Source organism: Scomber japonicus, chromosome 4 (genome assembly GCF_027409825.1).
Source record: "Scomber japonicus isolate fScoJap1 chromosome 4, fScoJap1.pri, whole genome shotgun sequence".
Classification (NCBI taxonomy): domain Eukaryota; kingdom Metazoa; phylum Chordata; class Actinopteri; order Scombriformes; family Scombridae; genus Scomber; species Scomber japonicus.
The window spans coordinates 16,251,349-16,270,664 of NC_070581.1; the positions used below are offsets into that span (position 1 = coordinate 16,251,349).

Below are 19,316 nucleotides of genomic sequence, written 5' to 3' on the forward strand. Positions count from 1 at the left end.
ACCTGTGAATTAACAAGACCAAGAGTTTGCGGTGGTGCTTTGAGCTAAATTCTACCATCAGATTGATTTGATGGTGGCACTGGAGGAAAAATTAGGGGATTACCAAAGTTATTACTTTTCATCGTGGGGGGATCATGAATCATTGTATCAAATGTCATGACCATCCATCCAATAGTTGAGACATTTCGCTCTAAACCAAAAATGTCAACCTCATGATGGTTCAAGAGGAAAGGTCATTCATCATTAGGAGTCATCCTCTGGAAACCACGAACATCACACATATACAATAATTGTTGAGGTACTTGGCCTGGATCAAAGCGGTGGACCACTTGAGCAACCAACCTCCTCAGATCCATGCAGCTAGCGAGCATTGGATACAACTTCTCTCATGTTTTTAACAGGAATTTGCCCTAAAATTGCAAACAAAGTGTTTAACTCCTATATTTCTATAATATCCTGTAATTATCAACATCTACAAAGTTTCTACCTGACTTCCTTTTTTTCCTTCCCATTGCTTCTTTATTATGCGCAATATTTACAAGTGATTGATGGCCCATGTTGTTAATATATTTGGTCTACAGATGCACACTTCAAAGAATGCAGCCCTTTGACTGGGATGCAGTAAAAATGCTTCAGTTATTGCTCTGACTCAACAGATGTGTGGAACTGACAGGAGGCATGTTGCATTTTGCTTGTTTGCTGTGTTTTAGGTGGGTAACTAATAACATGGATATGTTCTGTACTGTATTCAAAACTCAGTACAGAGGTCACACATTATTAAATCAATTATACATTGCATATAATGTAGTGTGCATTACTGGTATCACACAAAATGATGAAAGTAAGAAAGTTAAGACTTTTGTCGGGGTTTGAGTGTTGGTGGCAGAAGCTCAATCACAGCAGTTAGGCTCTTTTGGCTCTTGCTTTATTTTGATCTGGGTCATTGCAGGGACATGGGTTTTGCACAAATGAGAGGATCCAAATTGTAATAGCTACTCAAAATAATACTTTCCAGGCTCCTCCACACCCCAGAAACTTCATTAAGGAGTGGATCTCAAAATATATTATTATCATGATTTTCATCATTATTATTGTTATCAAGAGGCAAAAATGAACCATTTTAAAGTTAACCCTGAAGAGAACCTTAAATGCTCCTCTTGTCAGACAAGAGAAATCCCCCACTGTGCAGATGTCTCTTAAATACCAGGAAAATGAAAATAAAAAGCACTAATTAAGTTAGCCAGATGTCCCTCTGTTGCTGACTTCTTTGCCCTCACCACATCCCCAGTGAAGAGGAAAACATCCACACCTGTGGAATATAGGAAAAATCCCACAGCCCATCCCAGCTTTGTTCATTAAACAGGCCATTAACAGCAGTTTAGAGTTAAAAAAAATATTGAATAATGGTAGAGCATGTAAAATGCACAAAAAGGGAGTCAAACCAAGATCTGGCCTCCAAATTGTCACATATTTCACTGCAACACTGAGAAGATTTATTTTTTCATTGTAAAGGTAGTCTGAAAATACACACTACATCACATCTGCTGGCGTCACTGTAATAGTAGATCCATTACATACAGTGCATGACTGTAAAGCAACACTTGGTAAAATTATACTCAGTGCAGCATTATTGTCATCGATTCTTACCATGCGCGCAGAAACTGAAAGGACTCACACAGATATTGTCAAACTCTACAGCTGATCAGCAGCTGCGAACAAGTGTATATTTTTCATCCTAACAGGACAGATTTGTAAAGTGTTACTCAGGTCAGAGTAGAAGTACCCCACTGAAAGTTCAAAGGCTCACCAAAAGACACTCATTTACTCACAAAGTAGAAATACTTGAATTTTGGGCAGGTTCCAACTTTACTAGTATAGCCTGTGTAGATTATGCATTGATAGCTGAATTATTTTGTCCCTGTGTAATTACAATTAAATTAAAACTGGCTTTTAAACTGTTTTCCATGGATCTTTATGTATGTTATTTCTTGGTGACCTCTCTTATTTCATCCATTAAGATTCTCCAAATTCACAACCTGGAGTCTCCACATGACCACAGCCTCATTCTGCACTGAACTCTGAGAAAAGCCAGGCATCAGTCCTGAGGAATTGAGAGATTATGTAGGTAAACGCAGGGTGTTTAGTTGAAAGCTTTTGGCTTAGTCCACGGAGAGCATAGGCTACACACAAAACCGTGTTATTGTGAGGAGAAAATGGGGAGGGAGGTCTTACCGTGTGTAGCTCTGAACAAGTTGTTATCTTCAATTCACAGGCCTGTTGCATTGTGCCCCTCACTCAAACTCATCACTGCTAAACAATGCAAGAAAAAGGGTCGTTCAAGCAGATGCGAAACTTCAGGCTCACTGACACTTTTTACAATTTCAAGAAGATGTCATCTGGGCGCCATCTGAGGAAAAGAGGCACAAACTTGCAATGACGCAATGTAGGTGAAAAGTTTTAAACTGATAAATAACTTTCGAGGACCGCAGAGGATGACAGTGTGGGGGATAATTTTGGTGGTAAGTTTGATGCGAAAAAAAGCTTAAACAATAAGGAAAAATAAAAAAATAGATGTAAATAAGATTGTTTTTTTTTGTTTGTCCCATCAGCTGACAGCTACAAAAACCGCTTTAAATTTACAACAACAACAAAAAAAAACCCCATACCTGCAGTCTCCTTCAGTCTTCGACGCGCTTTCTGCCCTTATATTAATTAGTTTAATTTGACGCGTAATTTGGGGGTTTCTCGATCCGGTGTTGTGCGTCCTAGAAAGGCGTGCGCGTTACCAGTGAGGCAGGATGCCGTGCAGGGACTTTTAGTTGAGAGAAATTGCTGCGGGACTTGTCTCTCCGAGGATAACCGTGCCATAACTTTGCCTCTGTGAGCGAGTCCCTTTAAGTTGCATCTCACATCTCAGCCTCAACATCGCTGGCTGAGCGGAGGAGCCGCAGAGAGCAAAGCCTTCACTGAGGAGAGCCACGTGACTGAGACGTAGCAGTGATCCTCATCTGAGGGCTTCAGAGAGAGGGAGAGAGAGAGAAGGAGAAAGCCCCTGCAGTAAAAAAAAAAAAAAAAAAAAAAGGCATCACAGCCACCGCAGTTTATCCAGGTCCTGAGTATAGACGGTGCACCAAGACGCACTGCGCTGTCAATCTATACCATGGACAAGGGGTACACGTGTTTCCCAGTAATACAATCTAAGATTATTATAGCCGAGTCCCCCCATCCCCATCCCCAAACGTACAGAACCTGAATTCAGTTACCTGTCTCCACATGGTCCTGCACTCTGCATTTGAAATCTTACTGCCAAACAGGACTTCAGGGCTACATGTACAGTACTGGAGTGAAAATGTTCCTTTTATGTCTGGGATGGATGTCATGCACCTGCCAAAGTAAATTAATTGGTAAACCATGAAACACAGAGCAAAGGAGAAAATAATGAATACTTAACACAGAAGAGGGCAACACAAAGTCAAGTTAAAGTTTATTAAGGGTTGTTATTCTTTGCATGACTGCCTTGGATTGAAGGATGTGGATGTTAATGATAATGTCTCTCTCTCTCACACACACACACACACACCCAGCATCAACATTATGGAAATAACATGATACAAGACCTATTTTGTACACGACATCAATAAAATAGCATTACTGACAAACGGATGTATATTCATTCTAAAAAAGAATAGAAAGAAAGAAAGAAGAAGAAGAAGAAGAAGAAAGAAAGAAAATCACACTCCATGTATCAGAAAATTAGCAAGCATTGTCTGGTATTAATACAGAAGTTGAATATACTAGACTAGAAATTCATCTTTCCCTTTGACCTGAAGATCTTTGCCAAAGTACATTAAGTTCATGTGATTGTACATAGTTGTGTTTACATGTAACTTTTTTTTTTTTAAAAACAATATGTGAATCTTCAAGATGCTATTTTGTGAACAGCTACTGTAATGGTGCCATGGCTCCTCACCAGGATGTTTCTGCAGAACAAACACAATGCACAAAGTCAAACATTCACCTGATGAACAATAATTGTACAGACACAGTTTTTTTTAAACATTGTCAAGTTGACCTTAGAAACAACACAATGTTTTAATGATAAATTGTATCAAAACTTTTCATTCATCCCTCACATGCACCATGAATAACTAGTTATATGAGAAAATGACAGTCTGACCAAATTCTCAGAGCAAGCAATTATTACTATTGCTAATGTAACATTTATTTTTAATTGCCATCATCATCATCATCATCATCATCATCATGGGTTTTATTTCCCAATGTGCAAATGCTGTTCAGTATATTTGTTGTTTGATTGGTTGAGGTTTATTTGGTTTGTTTTTGCTTAAATGTACTATTTAAAGACAAGAAACATTTACACCTGTGATTTAAGATTCAGCTTTAAACTCTGATTTTGTTCAAATCCACAATGACAATAACTCAGTGGATGTATGGCTAACAGCTTTCTATGATTAATAAACATAACTGAGAAGTCACCTCACCAGCTGAGGACTGATGGCCTGTTAGATTTTGTTTGAAATGTAATATCTGTCTGGGTCATCATGTCATTGATTTACATCTTGTTGACACACACTGTAGTCTTGTAGCCGTGCTTAGAGAGCCATCAACATGTCGCAATGACACAGCAGGCGCATCTACGGTATGTATATAATCTCTATAACGTCCGACAGCTCAAATGACTTATTTCTATTAACTGTAAGTCACTGATACTGATGCTCCAGATAATGTTCTGCTGTGTCCAGAAGGTGGCAGCACAGTGACGCAAATGGAAATAAACACCTTTGCCAAGACATGGAGCACAGAGGTACAAAGAATGAATGTTTGATCTCTGACACTAGAACTCTTTCCACAGTTTTTATCAGATTTATTGATCTCCCCACAAATTCATCAAAACCACTACACAGAAACCCCTTAAATTCACAGTGATGGAGACAAGGCAGTCAAAACAGACAAAAAGTTTCGTCAGTGCTCACCCGGAGTCAGACTCCAGGCACACAGTCGGAGAGTCTGTTGGGTCTCTGGTGAGAGCTGCAGCTTGTTTGGCCAAAACAGAAACAACGCCACCATGTTCATCAGACAGGGAACCGCGACCTGGTGGAGGTCAGATATGAAAGAATGTTACTCAGCAGTACTGATGAAAACCTTGCAGCAAGAGCTAATTAAACTTCTGAGTTTATTTAAATACATTGAGATAAAGACTTCTTGCTACAGCTACATTTCAGAGGTCAAATCACTTTTTTATCCTTTCACATACTGAATTATCACACCCTTGTGTTTTGTATTTTAAAAATAATTTCTTAGGAGCAAACCACTGTCAGAGCTGTCTGCTGTTTCTTGTTTTGCAGCGTGTGAAATGTTCAGTGTTGTATTTCCACACATGGAGCTGCTGTAGATGGACTGGATATGAATTGCACTTTAGTTTCTGTGATCAAATGCATCTCTGTTGTCTTACTTTGGGTTGTTAGATCTTCAATACCTTTTGGGTGATTTCTCAGTTTTAATGTTTCATGTTTTTCCTAGTCTTAAATATGATCAGATCATTCAGGAGGGATTATTAAGAGTCCTAAAATAATAAAAGGTCAGTAAAATACATTTATTTGGTGGTATTCAGTAATGCAAAGTTGGTAGTGATACATTACTTGTTAGTAACTTTACTTTGTTATACGTTTATCAGCAAGATTACTGAGCATTTTGCTTGATTGTGATATTTAGCACTATTTCTCCACAGGTAATTCCTAGCAAGATGTGAATATTAACTTTATGAACATCAGACTGACAGAGGTTTTTTCAATTGAAGAAATCTGAAGAAGATCGTCGGCTCTGTGATTTTAAAGGAAGCTAACAATAGTTCAAAGCCTCTGTGAAATTCTCAAATCAAGAATACATTTTTTGGTTTTGCAGAGACATGTAGAAGAGGGTTGCACCATGCCAAAATATGTTCTTGTGTATTGTAATGACAAAAAAATGTGGGGATCAAATAGACAGGAGAGAATGAAATACCACATAAATGTGCGCGATTACGTAATGCGGAAGGGGAAAACAGGCAGGTCGCTCGGCCAATCATATCATTCAGACCGCATGATATGATTGGTCAGAGTTTTCACTGAATATTATGAAAATGGAATAATGATGAGTTTCTATGCCTGGTGGATCTCTCTAACATTTTAGATTTCCATTACCTTATTAATAGCATTTTAACCTAAACAAGAAAATGTGTAAAAATGTAACAAAGATAAGGGTAGCTTTAATATATATTGTACATGCATTTGAAGCACTGGCACCTTTGTGTTACTGTATTTCTATGTTTGTATTTTCTGTTTTACATTAAATATAAAGGGCTTCATGTCAATAGGGAACATACCAGAAAAGTGAACACTAACAGTGAGAAACCTGTGAATAAACTGGTGAAACTGGTGTTTTATTATTGGGTCATTGTATGTAAGTCTCAATTAAGAAATACACTTTTAATATCTTCTGTCACACTGAAAAAGTTCCGTTGGTGTTTGGCTGTCTTGATTTAAACAATGACAAAAGGGACATTTCATGTTTTGTGGCAGTGATGCACTTTTTGCTTTTGACACGAGATAAATGTTTAGAGTGAGTGGCAGCCTTTCACAGGACACATCGCTGCTCAGTATAAACTGACGTGGTGATTAAACTTAAAGTATCACAATTTTTTAAGTCTGCAGTGGAAACATAGTAACAAAAAGAGGGACTTTGGCACTAAGAAGACTGTAACGAAGAAGCTTCATATTAGGTCAGATCAACTTTGAAAATATGTTTCCTTAGAAGGAGGACTGTGGATTTTGTCTCCCATCACTTACATTGCAAGTGCATTATGAAAAGCTCTTCCAATGGTCAGTATTAAAAGAAGGAACGATTAGAGCAAGAACAACATGTCTCAATGTTAATTTAGGCACCTGACTATTGTTTCCAGGCAGCTGATACTCGTACTTATGGTGGTATAAACAACAATGGAAGATAAAACGGCCAGCTGATTGTTTTATTCATATGTAGAAGCATTTGTATTTGAGTTTGTATTTGAGGTGATTTTACAAGTTTACTTTGAGTAACTTTTCTGACACATACTCTTACTCTGCTACTCTGCCCTCGGCTAAAAAGAGTTTGATGAGAATACATTAAACAAGCATCTTCCTATAAAGCTCAGATAAAACAAGTGACTCGGTGTTTTCTTACAGCCCAGGTTGTGTCCTTGTTGATCCGTACAAAGCACTCCGACCACTGCTGGATTCTTCATGCTGTCACAAACACACAAAGAGCGAAACATCGTCTTTCAAACACCAAAACATTTAAAATACAAAGTAGAAACACGACCTGTTATTAACTTACGTATCATCAAGATGCTGCTCAAGGGTCGACTCCATGATTAACAACCCGAATATTTGTAAAATTCAAGTTTGGTTTATGAAGATTTGTTGTTGTGATCAGCTTTCTTTTAGCTTCCGGGTGAATCAGCTGATGATCACGTGCACTAAGAGTCCCTGTGAGGACCAAGCTGAACGAAAAGCGATTTTTTTTAAAAAATGAAATGTGGTGTAAGACGTGCAGCTTTGAAACGAGGCACTTATAAAACTGTTATTAGTCATGTAAATTGTGTACATGATAAATAAATGTTCGTCTTCAAGTTCATAACAAAAAATTGTAAAGCTATGGGTATATATTGCTAGCTGGACGGCCTAGTGTTTAGATGTCTGAGGGAGATTGCATACTGCATTGATATATTAGCTTAATATAGCCTATTGTAGATGTAATTATAATTCCTGGCTTTTTCTATGTGGCTAGGTCCTAATTCACTGAAATCATTCGCAAAACCAGATCTGTTTCATAATGAAACCCTGCAACTACATTTGTCATGCTCTTCAAGCCAGCTCCAGTAAACAATTCATTTTGATATTATAGAGTTACATAAATATAAAATTAGATTACTCGAGTTATTTGTTTTCCCCTTTGTGTGTAATCTTTATTGATAACCCATAGCCTACTCTATTCTCAAATATTGCACAATCATCTGAGCTGAGGTTGCCTAATACCGCTCCAGCGTCACATGCTCCTTGGTCATAAAACAGAGAAACATGTCCTTGTTCAACACTCTGATTTACCAACAATTGAATATCTTCTCTGGAAAACAAAATCATCTCTACAATCTCAATAACCATCTGATCAATCATAATAGGTTCATAAGAACATATTCTACAATAGCAGCATGATTAACACTTTACACATATATTAACATAAACATGTAAAGTTAACCAATGTCCAAATACTGTCTTTTGTTGGGCATGAAATATTGTATTAATATTATCAGTAGAAAGCAGGAACCTTGTTTTCTCGCAGCATTTTGTTGATGGATTTTGTTAATGTATTTTCTTTAAAAGTTAGCTGGGGGCCACTGCCTGAGCTCACCTCCCTGCATGATTTCTGCAGCCTGGCCCAAGACAGGGAAGCTTCAGTGCTCCTGCTGACAGGGCAGAAATGGGTGAATGTAATTATGTGGCCGGTGCATTGGAGGAATCCATCACCTGCCTAGCAGCAGGGTAATGTCCTGCTGACTAACCCATGGGGTACACTCCCCCTCCTCCCCTCTTATTCTTCTTTACCCCTGCTCTTCTCTTACTCATATTTCTCTTTGAACAGCTTAAATCAGAGCTTGGCCACTTCTGCTGACAACCTGCTGCCCATCACTGTCCAAGCGTGCACGTAGGCAAACACACATACAAGTTTATGCATGCAGAACCATTTACAGTGTCCACTTACACATGATATCTATATTCTCTTGTCACACAGACATGCAAGGACTCTTCAATCTTGTACCAGTGTACGTTTGAATTAACACTACATCCCATCATTTGCACCATATGGCCATTTTACAACCACAGTAAATCTGCATATGAGACAAACTCAAAATACAGGTCTGACTCATAGTGCAGTGTATCATCATCCTGCCATATACTGTGTAATAGGTACAATAATTCAAGGGTACTGCCATTATTTAAATAATTTAGCCAAAAAATAAACTGAATAGTCTGTTATATTCTGGTGGCCCTATAGCTTAATGATTGATATCAGTGAATTGTATAACAATATTCTCCAAATTACTTTTGTTTAAAATTTTAGCATTATGATTAGTTTGTTCTGAAATGAACCAGGAATAATAACCAAAGTGAATCAAGTTACTTCTTCATTCAAAAAGTCCACATCTGACACAGAATAGAAATAACATTTTACAGTCAAATTTCATATGTTACACCAATGAACCCCCCGAGATCATATTCCTCACAAAGATTATGGAGTATTTCATGTGACAAACCATATTAGTTTTTAAACTTATAGGCCTTCTTTCTCTCAGTTTGGACAAACTGATGATGCAATGTGAAGTTAATGAAAGCTGTGATTGTATCCCATCATGGCACACACATCCCATATTAAAACAAGAATATAACTTTCAAACCAATAAATTCTTTACATGAAACACAGTCCATGAGTCAGCATATGGTAATATCAGTAAACTTGTTATATTGCTTTGATATTAATTTGTCTTGTCCTGGCTGCCTTGGGCAACTCAGGATTTCTTGGCACCTGTGCCCTTTTTCTTATGAGGTGGTGTCAGGATCATTTTTAGTTCATATGGATGTCATCAGTTGTTAGGCAGTTTTATTTGTTTTCTCAGTTTGTATCACTCTGGTAAATAAAACTGTGTTAGATTCTGCAATAGAACAAATGTGTGGTCAAACCCTATAAAAGGCAAAGATCTACAAGTAGAGGGAACTAATATGTGCCTTCATCAGCCGTCATCTGGATGAATAAGATGACGAAGCTTCTGAGGGGACAGGCGTGGAGAGCATTGGGTGGGGGTTGGAGGTGGATAAAGAGAGGGAGGGTGTGTGGCTCCCCCCTCTGAGGAGTTCTGGGAACCTTCATGACCGTTTGGAGCGCTGGGGATCCAGTGCAAGGTAGCGGAGAGACCGATAACAGCTGCTGTCCAGTGTTGTGAAGGTGTTGAGAGATTCCATTTCTCCTGTTGCTGTCATGGGCTTCAGGGTGGTGCTGCTGTCCTTCCTCCTGGTGTCTCTGAGCTGGTCCAGAGGAGCCGTCATCACAGGGGTGAGAGAGGTTTCTGTTATTTCATCAGATTTTAGATTTCATGTCTAATCAGTGTTTATTTTACAATAATAAGTTTAATAATATTACAGCAATATATAATAGTATATGGAAAAGCAGTAAACTCAGATTTCTGAGCTAGTACCAACACATTTCTGTTTGAATGAACAATTGATTATTATTACAAATTAAAATAGTTGGCAATTCTCTTTTGATCAACTGATTAATTACTTGTAATGGAAAGAATACTGTACACACACTCAAACTTTTTTTTTTAAAATACTACCCCTTGAGTTTTGATTTTTGTTCAGATTTTCTCTTATCCAAACTATATATATTAATGTAAAAACTATACATATGCAAACACCACATGCTTTTCTGCCTAATTTTGTAAAATTTGATTACACATGACTGTCTGGAGACCACATCCTCCTCCGCTTCAAGTTCACTGGGAAATTAGAGAGGAGGAAATTATCCCAGTCCTCTGATTGATATTCACTTGTAAATAGATTAGGAAGATGACAGGCAATGGATAAAATGGCCTTCACTGCACAACCATAAGAGGGTATCTCTATTACAATAAGTAAATATGAAATAGATTCAGACATAAAAGGGTATCTCTATTAGCATAAATAAAATAAAACCGATTCACTGGCATCAAACGAACTCTCCATTCACTCTCCCCTCACTGCACATCTGTCCTCCTCTTTTATTATTTTGTGTGTGTGTCTCTCCCACCTAATCTATCTATCTTTTTCCAGGCCTGTGAGAGGGACATGCAGTGTGGTTTTGGTCTTTGCTGTGCTGTTAGTCTATGGCTGAGGGGTCTGAGGATGTGCGTCCCAAGAGGTGCAGAAGGGGATGAATGCCACCCCTATAGCCACAAGGTGTGCAGAAATTTGACGTCACTTATCACACTCCCTGACACACACACACACACACACACACACACACACACTCTCTCTCTCTCTCTCTCTCTCTCTCTCTCGCCCACACTTGTTTAGCGGAAATTAAGATTATATCAAGTCCTGGCAGGTGGCAGAAGCCTTTGAAACGCTGCTGATAACTGCAGAGGCTATTGATCGTCTTCATGTGAGCTGGGTAATCAGAGCCATACTTCACTCTTGATTGTCTGGAGATGGCAACAGTTAGTTTTGCCAACACAACGTCCATCTCTGAATTCAGAGTTTTAAAGAGCAGCTTTTATAAGACCTGCAGCTCCACTTGTCAGCTGAGTTGATAAAGGATTTAAAATGTCAGACATCAGTCCTCCTTTACTTTCCCTACTTCCAGGTGCCCTATGGAGGGAAAAGGCAACATCACACCTGCCCCTGTCTGCCCCACTTGGTGTGCACCAGGGATGCTGATAACAAGTACAGATGTACAGATGACTTCAAGTACATGGACTTTTAATGGATGCCATGATATCCAAATGAAGAAGAGCACAGCAGAAACAATGTTTCATGGTGAAGACTTGAACTGGTCGTGGATGATGAAACACATATTTCCTCTTCACTGACTGTATTCTTAATTTGTGTACTATATGCACTATAATACATAGTTTTGATTCTATAAATGCACAAAACAAGGGCAGAAAAAGAAATGCTAACACAGTAAAACCTACTATCCAGAGGCACAGTAGGCATCAGACACTTTTTACTTGATAGAAACAAGGATCCTCGGGAAGTTATTTGTGAACCATTAAAACATTTGCTGTTTTCTTTTCATGCTCATCTTATGTTAATTTATCAAGAGAAATGTATAAATATATTGTTGCCAATAAACATATAAGAACATTGTCACTGGATGTGTGTGAAGTGATGGTTAATTCCCCCCTGTGTTCAGTTAATGTTACTTGATTAAACATATTGTGGGATGGAGGTGTCAAGTGGTTTTAATCAGTCTGATAAACTGAAGGTCATAATCAGAGTCTCACTGCCTTTTCCTTAATTTGAAAATTCATGACCTTGCAAAATAACTGAAGTGATGACTGCCAAACATTTGATTACTGCAGATGTCAACATGTCCACCAGAACATTTCCAACAGATGTTGGATGTTTCTTTCATGTTTGGCTTTTTTTAAGAGGCTTTTCACTGGGGCATAACACGCTGTAACAGCTACTATTTTTTAATACAACTGATAAGACAGCAATGTGACATCACATTTCTATGCACAATATGGTTTGAAAGAAAACAAAGCCAAAACAAATACATTTTCTGCTTTACCATTGTAGATTATACATATTTTATTATTTGTATTGTATTTGTATTTGTCCTCCTTTGGTGTCTTATATTGTATCCCTCATCTTCTGTGTTACAGAAGCAAAAGCCAAGTGGCTCAAACTAAAATGATAAAAATGTTCTTTAATAATGAATTAAAGGAACATCCTTACAAATATTCTTACAAAGGTATTATGATTATGGATTATGAATAGTAGAAGCATTATCATTATTCAAAAATATTGTTAAAAAAGGTTGAAAAACAACAACAAAAAAACAACAAATAAATGATTTTGAATATAATACAATAAATCAACAGATATATTCAAATAATTCAAATAGAATTCTTAGTTGACAATGACTTGTGTCAATGACTCCAGTTAAAAATATGCAAGAAACTATGATTAAAGTATTTTTACGTGCATACAGACACACACTCCCACACATTCATATCCACCCACCACTCACAAACATACATACTGAGTTATACAAAGTGATAACAGTAGTGCTGAGAACAAAATAAAACATTTGTGCAAAGTGGCAAACTATATTTACAAGTTGTTTAGTGTGTGCAAAGTTGCATTTATATTATGAGCTGTTACAGCTGTTAGCATTACTCTGTATTTTCTAGAAAACATTCACTGACAAAAACATATTTTTAACAATCAGAAAATAGAAATCTGTAGTATGTTTTAGATGAGCTTCTTTAAATTCTGGAAGCATTTTATGTTCTTTCTTTACTCTACAAGCCATGGCCGCTTGTCTTTATTTTGTGTATTATCGCTATCAGATAACCTAGTTGCAAGTGAGCTCAGTTCACACCCAGAAAACCTTTGGAAAGTTTCATATCAATGTTAAACAAAAAATAGGAGCGTCAAAACTTCAGAGCTGCATATCAGCATGCACTTGTCTTAATAAGTAATTAAATTTGAATTTGATATCAAAGGTCAGTTCCTTTAAATGACTTCTTGAGCTAAGAAAAATATATATTCTATACTGTACATTAACTTTGTTACATTAGTTTACTTGATGTATTTCCTTTTAATACAATAGTTGAAATAGTAAAATACAAAACTTATGCTCCTAATGGGTTAAATGCAGAGACTGAATTTCACTGTCCAACTGTATGTGTGACAAATAAAGTACCTTCAACTTTGTCTTTTAAAGAATGACTTCTTCAGCATCAAGCATCATTTTCTTTGTTGTAATAATTTTAACAATATACTATAAAAAACAACAATACATTATTGGTTCCATCTTATAACTTGTGCCTCTATTTATGTTGTTGTTCAAAAAAGTTTGATGATTCTGGAAAAGTTTTCATTGTTTAATAGGATATTTGCTCTTAGATAAGAGGCAACTTATCACCATATCACATTTTTCCAATCTCTAGCTTAAGATATGTGGAAGGGCATTTTGTAGACTCAACCTTGATATTTTGTATATAAGGGCTGGACTCCGCCACTGGAACTTCACTCACCTGAGTCCAACAGATCAAGTAATCAGCATGAAGTGGCTCGTTGTCCTGTCAGCCCTTGTGGCTTTCTCCGAATGCTTCCACAGGTAAGTCTGACCTGGCTGCTTGAAAAACAATTGGTTTCTTGATTTATTTGACATTTTTTATTCTGAATAGACTGAATGGTCTTACTGAGGGAAAAGGGCCATCTTGCTGCATGTTGCAATCTTTCAATCTTGCAAAAAAAGCTGAAACTGATGGTTACTCGGTTTGCAGGATGCCCCTGATCAAGGGAAAGTCTGCCAGGGAAAACCTGGAGGAGAGAGGAATGTGGGAGCAGGTCAGGCAGCAGTTCCCATACCGTCCAATGGCCAAGTTCTACCAGACTGGTACTGAGTCAATGACCAACGATGCTGATGTAAGTCCAGACTACAGAGACTTGATTTATACAGTAACTGTTTTCCTGAATCACACACTTGTGTATCACATAATGCAAAACCAGCAGGTAGTTGATTTTATGATGTAAAGACACTTATATCCAGTTCATAGCTCCTGTAAAACTCATAAACACAAAATACATCCACACATTTCAGTCAGATTTGAGTAAACCTGTCTTTGTGTTGCTTCCATGTAGATGGCCTACTATGGCGTGGTCTCTATTGGTACCCCTCCTCAGTCCTTCATGGTTGTCTTTGACACTGGCTCCTCTAACCTGTGGGTCCCTTCAGTCGGGTGCACCAGCCAGGCCTGTCGTGAGTACCACTAATGGCGCTTTTCCACTACACAGTTCCAGCACAACTCGACTCGGCTCGACTCGACCCGTTTCCACTAGGGATAGTACCTGGTACCTGGTGCTTTCTTTTTACCACACAAGAATCAAACCTGGCATTTTTAAATACCGGCAACAGCGTTACAGCCGGTTCAATGTTGTTGCTTTGTGTGTGACAGAAAGCCATACAGCAGCGAGTACACTATCGCCTCCATGTCCTGCATTGTTTATGTGTTTGTGTCGCGTATAAAACAAAGTCACGGCAGTTTCGTGGAGCCGTGCTATGACAACCCCGCCCACATTGAGTAGGTACCTTTTTGTAATGGAAAAGGTCGTTCCTGGAACCGTGTCGAGTCGAGCCGAGTCGAGCCGAGTAGTGCTGGAACTTTGTAGCGCCACAACATATTCCTTTTAACATTTAGCTTGTGATTTACACTGTGGTGGAAAGTAACTCACTATATTTACTCAAGTACTCTATATAAGTTCAAACTGTGAAGTTTAACAATATCCTTCTTTAAATTAGCTGCAATTTAACCTACTTGTAATTCTACATTTATTTGACAGGTATAATTTAACATTAACATTGTACACATTGTCTTGTGACATATAAAGCATGATTTAAATATAATGCATATTTTTTTATAGATTCAATTAAAGAAGTAATAACATTTTGAACAGCTATAACATTTAAATGCTCCTTACATATTAATGCATTAATAACGACTGATATGGGACCATTCTACACGATGAGTAAACTTACCTTAAAGTACATTTTACTGCTAGTGATTCTGTACTTCTACTTACTACTGTGATGTAATTTGATTGGAGCACCTTTACTATGTGGTATTACTTCTTTTTACTTATGTAAAATATCTTAATACTTACAGTCTATAACAGTGTGTTAAGGTTAGTGGTGGGACAACATTAAGTGCAGTTACTCCATGATGCAGAGGGTCCAGTTTTCTTGACATGGTCATAAAATACATGTGTGAGAGCGATGTTATTCCTTTGCAGAGAACCACCAGAAATTCAACCCTCAGAAGTCCTCTACCTTTGCATGGAATGGCAAGGCTCTGTCCATCTATTATGGCACTGGCAGCATGACTGGACATCTGGGCAGTGACACTGTTGAGGTAATCAAAAACTCCTGGAACAAACACATCTACATGGTCTGTTGAGCTGTGACTGACAGCTGTCTTGTGTTTCCAGGTTGGCGGCATCTCTGTGGCCAATCAGGTGTTCGGCCTTAGCCAAACAGAGGCTCAATTCATGGCTTACATGAAGGCTGATGGTATCCTGGGACTGGCCTTCCAGTCTATTGCCTCTGACAATGTTGTGCCTGTCTTTGACAACATGGTCAGTCAGGGACTGTTGCCTCTGCCCATGTTCTCCGTCTACCTGAGCCGGTACTGAAACAGGATAGAAATCTGACTGCGTGAATGTGTGTTTTTTCCATTACTTCTTTTTACATATGACATTTGTTTTTTCTTTCTCTCTCCCTTAGCAACAGTGAGCAGGGTAGCGAGGTGGTCTTCGGTGGTGTTGACCCCAGCCACTTCACTGGACAAATCACCTGGATCCCTCTGACCTCTGCTACCTACTATCAGATTAAAATGGACAGGTACAGAAAAATGCATCTAAAATCAGCAAAATGACACACAAACCACAAACATAAGTTGCACAAAGGCTCGTAGCTTTACTGTAATCTACCTTCTGCTGCTCCTCCTCACAGTGTTACCATCAATGGACAGACTGTTGCCTGCTCTGGTGGCTGCCAGGCCATCATTGACACTGGCACCTCCCTGATTGTTGGCCCAACCAGCGACATCAGCAACATGAATTCATGGGTTGGAGCTTCAACCAACCAGTATGGAGAAGTGAGTCATACCATAGCATCTGACGTAGATTTTCCCTGTTTTCCACACCCAGAGTAAACAGAACTTTGAAGCTCTGACGTCAAATCGTCTCAAATAAAAACAATTAAGTATGACTTGGTTACTTACTTAAGGTGGAAAGCTGTAAAATACCAATAAATACATGCTGCTACACAGTCTGTGTGATGTTCCTCTCACAGGCTACAGTGAGCTGCCAGAACATCCAGTCCATGCCTGAAGTCACCTTCACTCTCAATGGTCATGCCTTCACCGTCCCTGCATCTGCCTACGTCTCTCAGGTCAGTTGGACCCCTGCCACCCACTGCAACAGAACAGTATCTGTTTATTTTAAATGTGCATTATGAAGATTATGTGGACAAAATAAATCTGCATTCTCTTGTGTCTCCACAGAGCTCCTCCGGTTGCAGGACTGGCTTTGGCCAGGGGGGCACTCAACAGCTCTGGATCCTGGGAGATGTCTTCATCAGGGAATACTACGCCGTCTTTGATACTCAGAACAAGATGGTTGGTCTGGCACAGTCTGTGTAATCAAATGAAACACCTGATGGATAATCTGTAAATGTGTATTTCCATGTAGGTGCTTGTCTGATTGAAAAATTAACACACAAAATATTTAAAAAAAAAAAAGAGAAAATGTATATGTGAACATGTTTGAACTGCATTATCAATAAAAGATTATAGCATTATATTTGTGTCTGTCTCAGTCTGACTGTGGTGACTACATCCAAGATTATATATCACTGAGTGTCTATAGAAACATCAAGTTTTGTGTTACAGTGTTACACTGAAATGTCACAGGCAAAAGAATAAGTCCACCCTATCCATTCATTTGCTCTTAAGAGAAACTTGACCCTTTACGGAGGATACAAAAAGGATCACCAACAGCTTTTTGTGAACAGGCCGAGAATAGAAAATCGAGCTGCTCTGAGAATAGCAGAGGATCTCTGAGGCTGTGATCGAGAAGAAGCTGATAAGGACAAACATTGATATAACAAAAGATGACATGATCTGACAACTCTGCTGCTGCTATCTCATCCTGTGAATAGGACCACCTTGTTGAAAGGTCTCAAACTGAGAGAAAGTGGAAACCAACACAACCAACACACAACACAAATGTTATAATTGTCTTGAGTTAATTTATTTAATGCCATTTCATTTCTAGTCATTAATCATTTTCCCAAACATGTTATATACATTTGAAGGGGTTCATCAGAGATTTTAAATTGCATATCCATAAATTTGGGAGACTAACAAGAGACCAAATGATAGTTACATCAAAGCAGTGAGGGCCAAGATATCCTAATATTTAGTTCCTGTATGGGTCAAGCTCCAAAAATAGTAAACTGACATTTATGTGTAAAATCTATGGAGTTCCCTTTAAAAGGAAATTCAGAAACTAATTACACTTTGATTGGTGGATTGCCAGTGTGGAATACTCCACCATCCCAGCATGCTCTGTGCTCCAGGTTGAGTTGGGGGCTCCCACTTGTGTTTTGTACATCCTCAGATTTGCATATAGCTCTGAGGGTTTCTGCTGAGCTCTGAAATCCACTGTTGTGTAGAGTACACCGCTCGTTTCCTGGGGGAGACAAACTATTTTCATGAAACAGTCTCATAAAGGAAGTTTGAGACATGTGTCCCATTCAGTGTGCTTTTAAAAGCAAATGACAGTGAGTCACAGACACTACATGTTCCCTATTTAGCACCTACCGAGGTCTCTTGTTTCAGTGACTCACAATTAGTTTCTCCATATTTGTCTACAAAGAAAAACAATATCACATTGGTTCTGTTTAGTCATTCACAAAACTCCACAAGAAATGAATAAATGATTGGTGGACACTCAGATCTTTGTTATCATTTTGAGGAAACTGCTTACCCAATTGTTTACGTTTTGCCTGCAATCTGGAGCAAATGACACCAATCACTGCAGTGATGAAAATCATCACTGAGACAGACACAATGGCAGCTAGTGGAAGGCCAAAACTCCAGGGAACACTGGAAACGAGACAAGGTGCAGAATTCAAATGAACTATTATTTTTCTCATCAGAAAGCACTATTTGGCCAGGATCAATCCTGAAAAAAGTAATCTACAGTGTGGATGAATACCTGGGACTGTCACTGTGGTCCTGTGCCAGGACCGGTCCAGTGGAGTCTGGGAGCATTATGGAGGTGTTGGGGCCTTTGGTTGTTGTTGTCAATGGAGACTGAGACTGGCTGTGGTGACTTGAAGATTCTGCAAAATGCGAGAATGTCAAATAAGCCTCCTAAATTTAGAGCTAGAATTAAGGTTGAATTCCTCCTTTACAAACTAAGAAAAAAATACAATGAGATCTAATTTTGCAAGATGACCATCTTCTGAAGAGTGTTTGCCCAAGCATCATGAACTATTGCATAATCAACTTCACATTGATAAAAATATTGAATGCTTACCAGACACCTCAACATAGTAGTCCCTATAGAAGTGGTTTTGAGTTCCATGCACAATACATCTGTAGAAGCCTCCATCTACAAACCGCACATTTGATATTTTGAATTCAATCCAGCCGTCTTTCTCAGTTGTCATCACTCTTCCTCTCAGAAAATCACAGATGTAGCCTGTACTGTCAAGCAGCTTGTAACAACCTCCTGGATAGAGTTTGCAGCAGGACTTGTTGTGACTATTATAAACTGAAGGAAAGGCGAGTCTCAGCAAAATGTGTTCAAACTCCTCAATCCTCTGCTGCCCTTTTAAATGAGGGATATCTGAAACATAAACATTACTCATCAACTTACTCATCAAGATAATCAATAAACTTTGCAAACATTTTTTTCATCTTACCTAATAAAAGAAGAAAG

The 19,316-nt window shown here is 38.5% G+C and overlaps 4 protein-coding genes across 4 annotated transcripts in view; 3 read left to right on the plus strand and 1 right to left on the minus strand.

The window, feature by feature from the left end:
- The window catches only part of rbm15 (RNA binding motif protein 15), a 214,785-nt gene that overhangs the window by 32,434 nt on the left and 163,035 nt on the right, over positions 1 to 19,316 (plus strand). The window lies entirely within an intron of this gene.
- lamtor5 (late endosomal/lysosomal adaptor, MAPK and MTOR activator 5) lies at positions 3,468 to 7,491 on the minus strand. Its single transcript, XM_053318245.1, has 4 exons — positions 7,372 to 7,491; positions 7,219 to 7,280; positions 4,995 to 5,112; positions 3,468 to 3,980 (listed from the first exon to the last, which is right to left on the minus strand). Exons 1-4 carry the CDS (start codon positions 7,404 to 7,406, stop codon positions 3,920 to 3,922), a joined length of 276 nt encoding a protein of 91 aa, XP_053174220.1. The 5' UTR covers positions 7,407 to 7,491; the 3' UTR covers positions 3,468 to 3,919.
- prok1 (prokineticin 1) lies at positions 10,069 to 11,553 on the plus strand. Its single transcript, XM_053318244.1, has 3 exons — positions 10,069 to 10,143; positions 10,902 to 11,027; positions 11,434 to 11,553. Exons 1-3 carry the CDS (start codon positions 10,069 to 10,071, stop codon positions 11,551 to 11,553), a joined length of 321 nt encoding a protein of 106 aa, XP_053174219.1.
- Positions 13,868 to 17,008, plus strand: LOC128357852 (pepsin A-like). The gene is made up of 9 exons (XM_053318243.1): positions 13,868 to 13,923; positions 14,093 to 14,234; positions 14,451 to 14,568; positions 15,600 to 15,718; positions 15,795 to 15,991; positions 16,090 to 16,206; positions 16,318 to 16,462; positions 16,660 to 16,758; positions 16,871 to 17,008. Exons 1-9 carry the CDS (start codon positions 13,868 to 13,870, stop codon positions 17,006 to 17,008), a joined length of 1,131 nt encoding a protein of 376 aa, XP_053174218.1.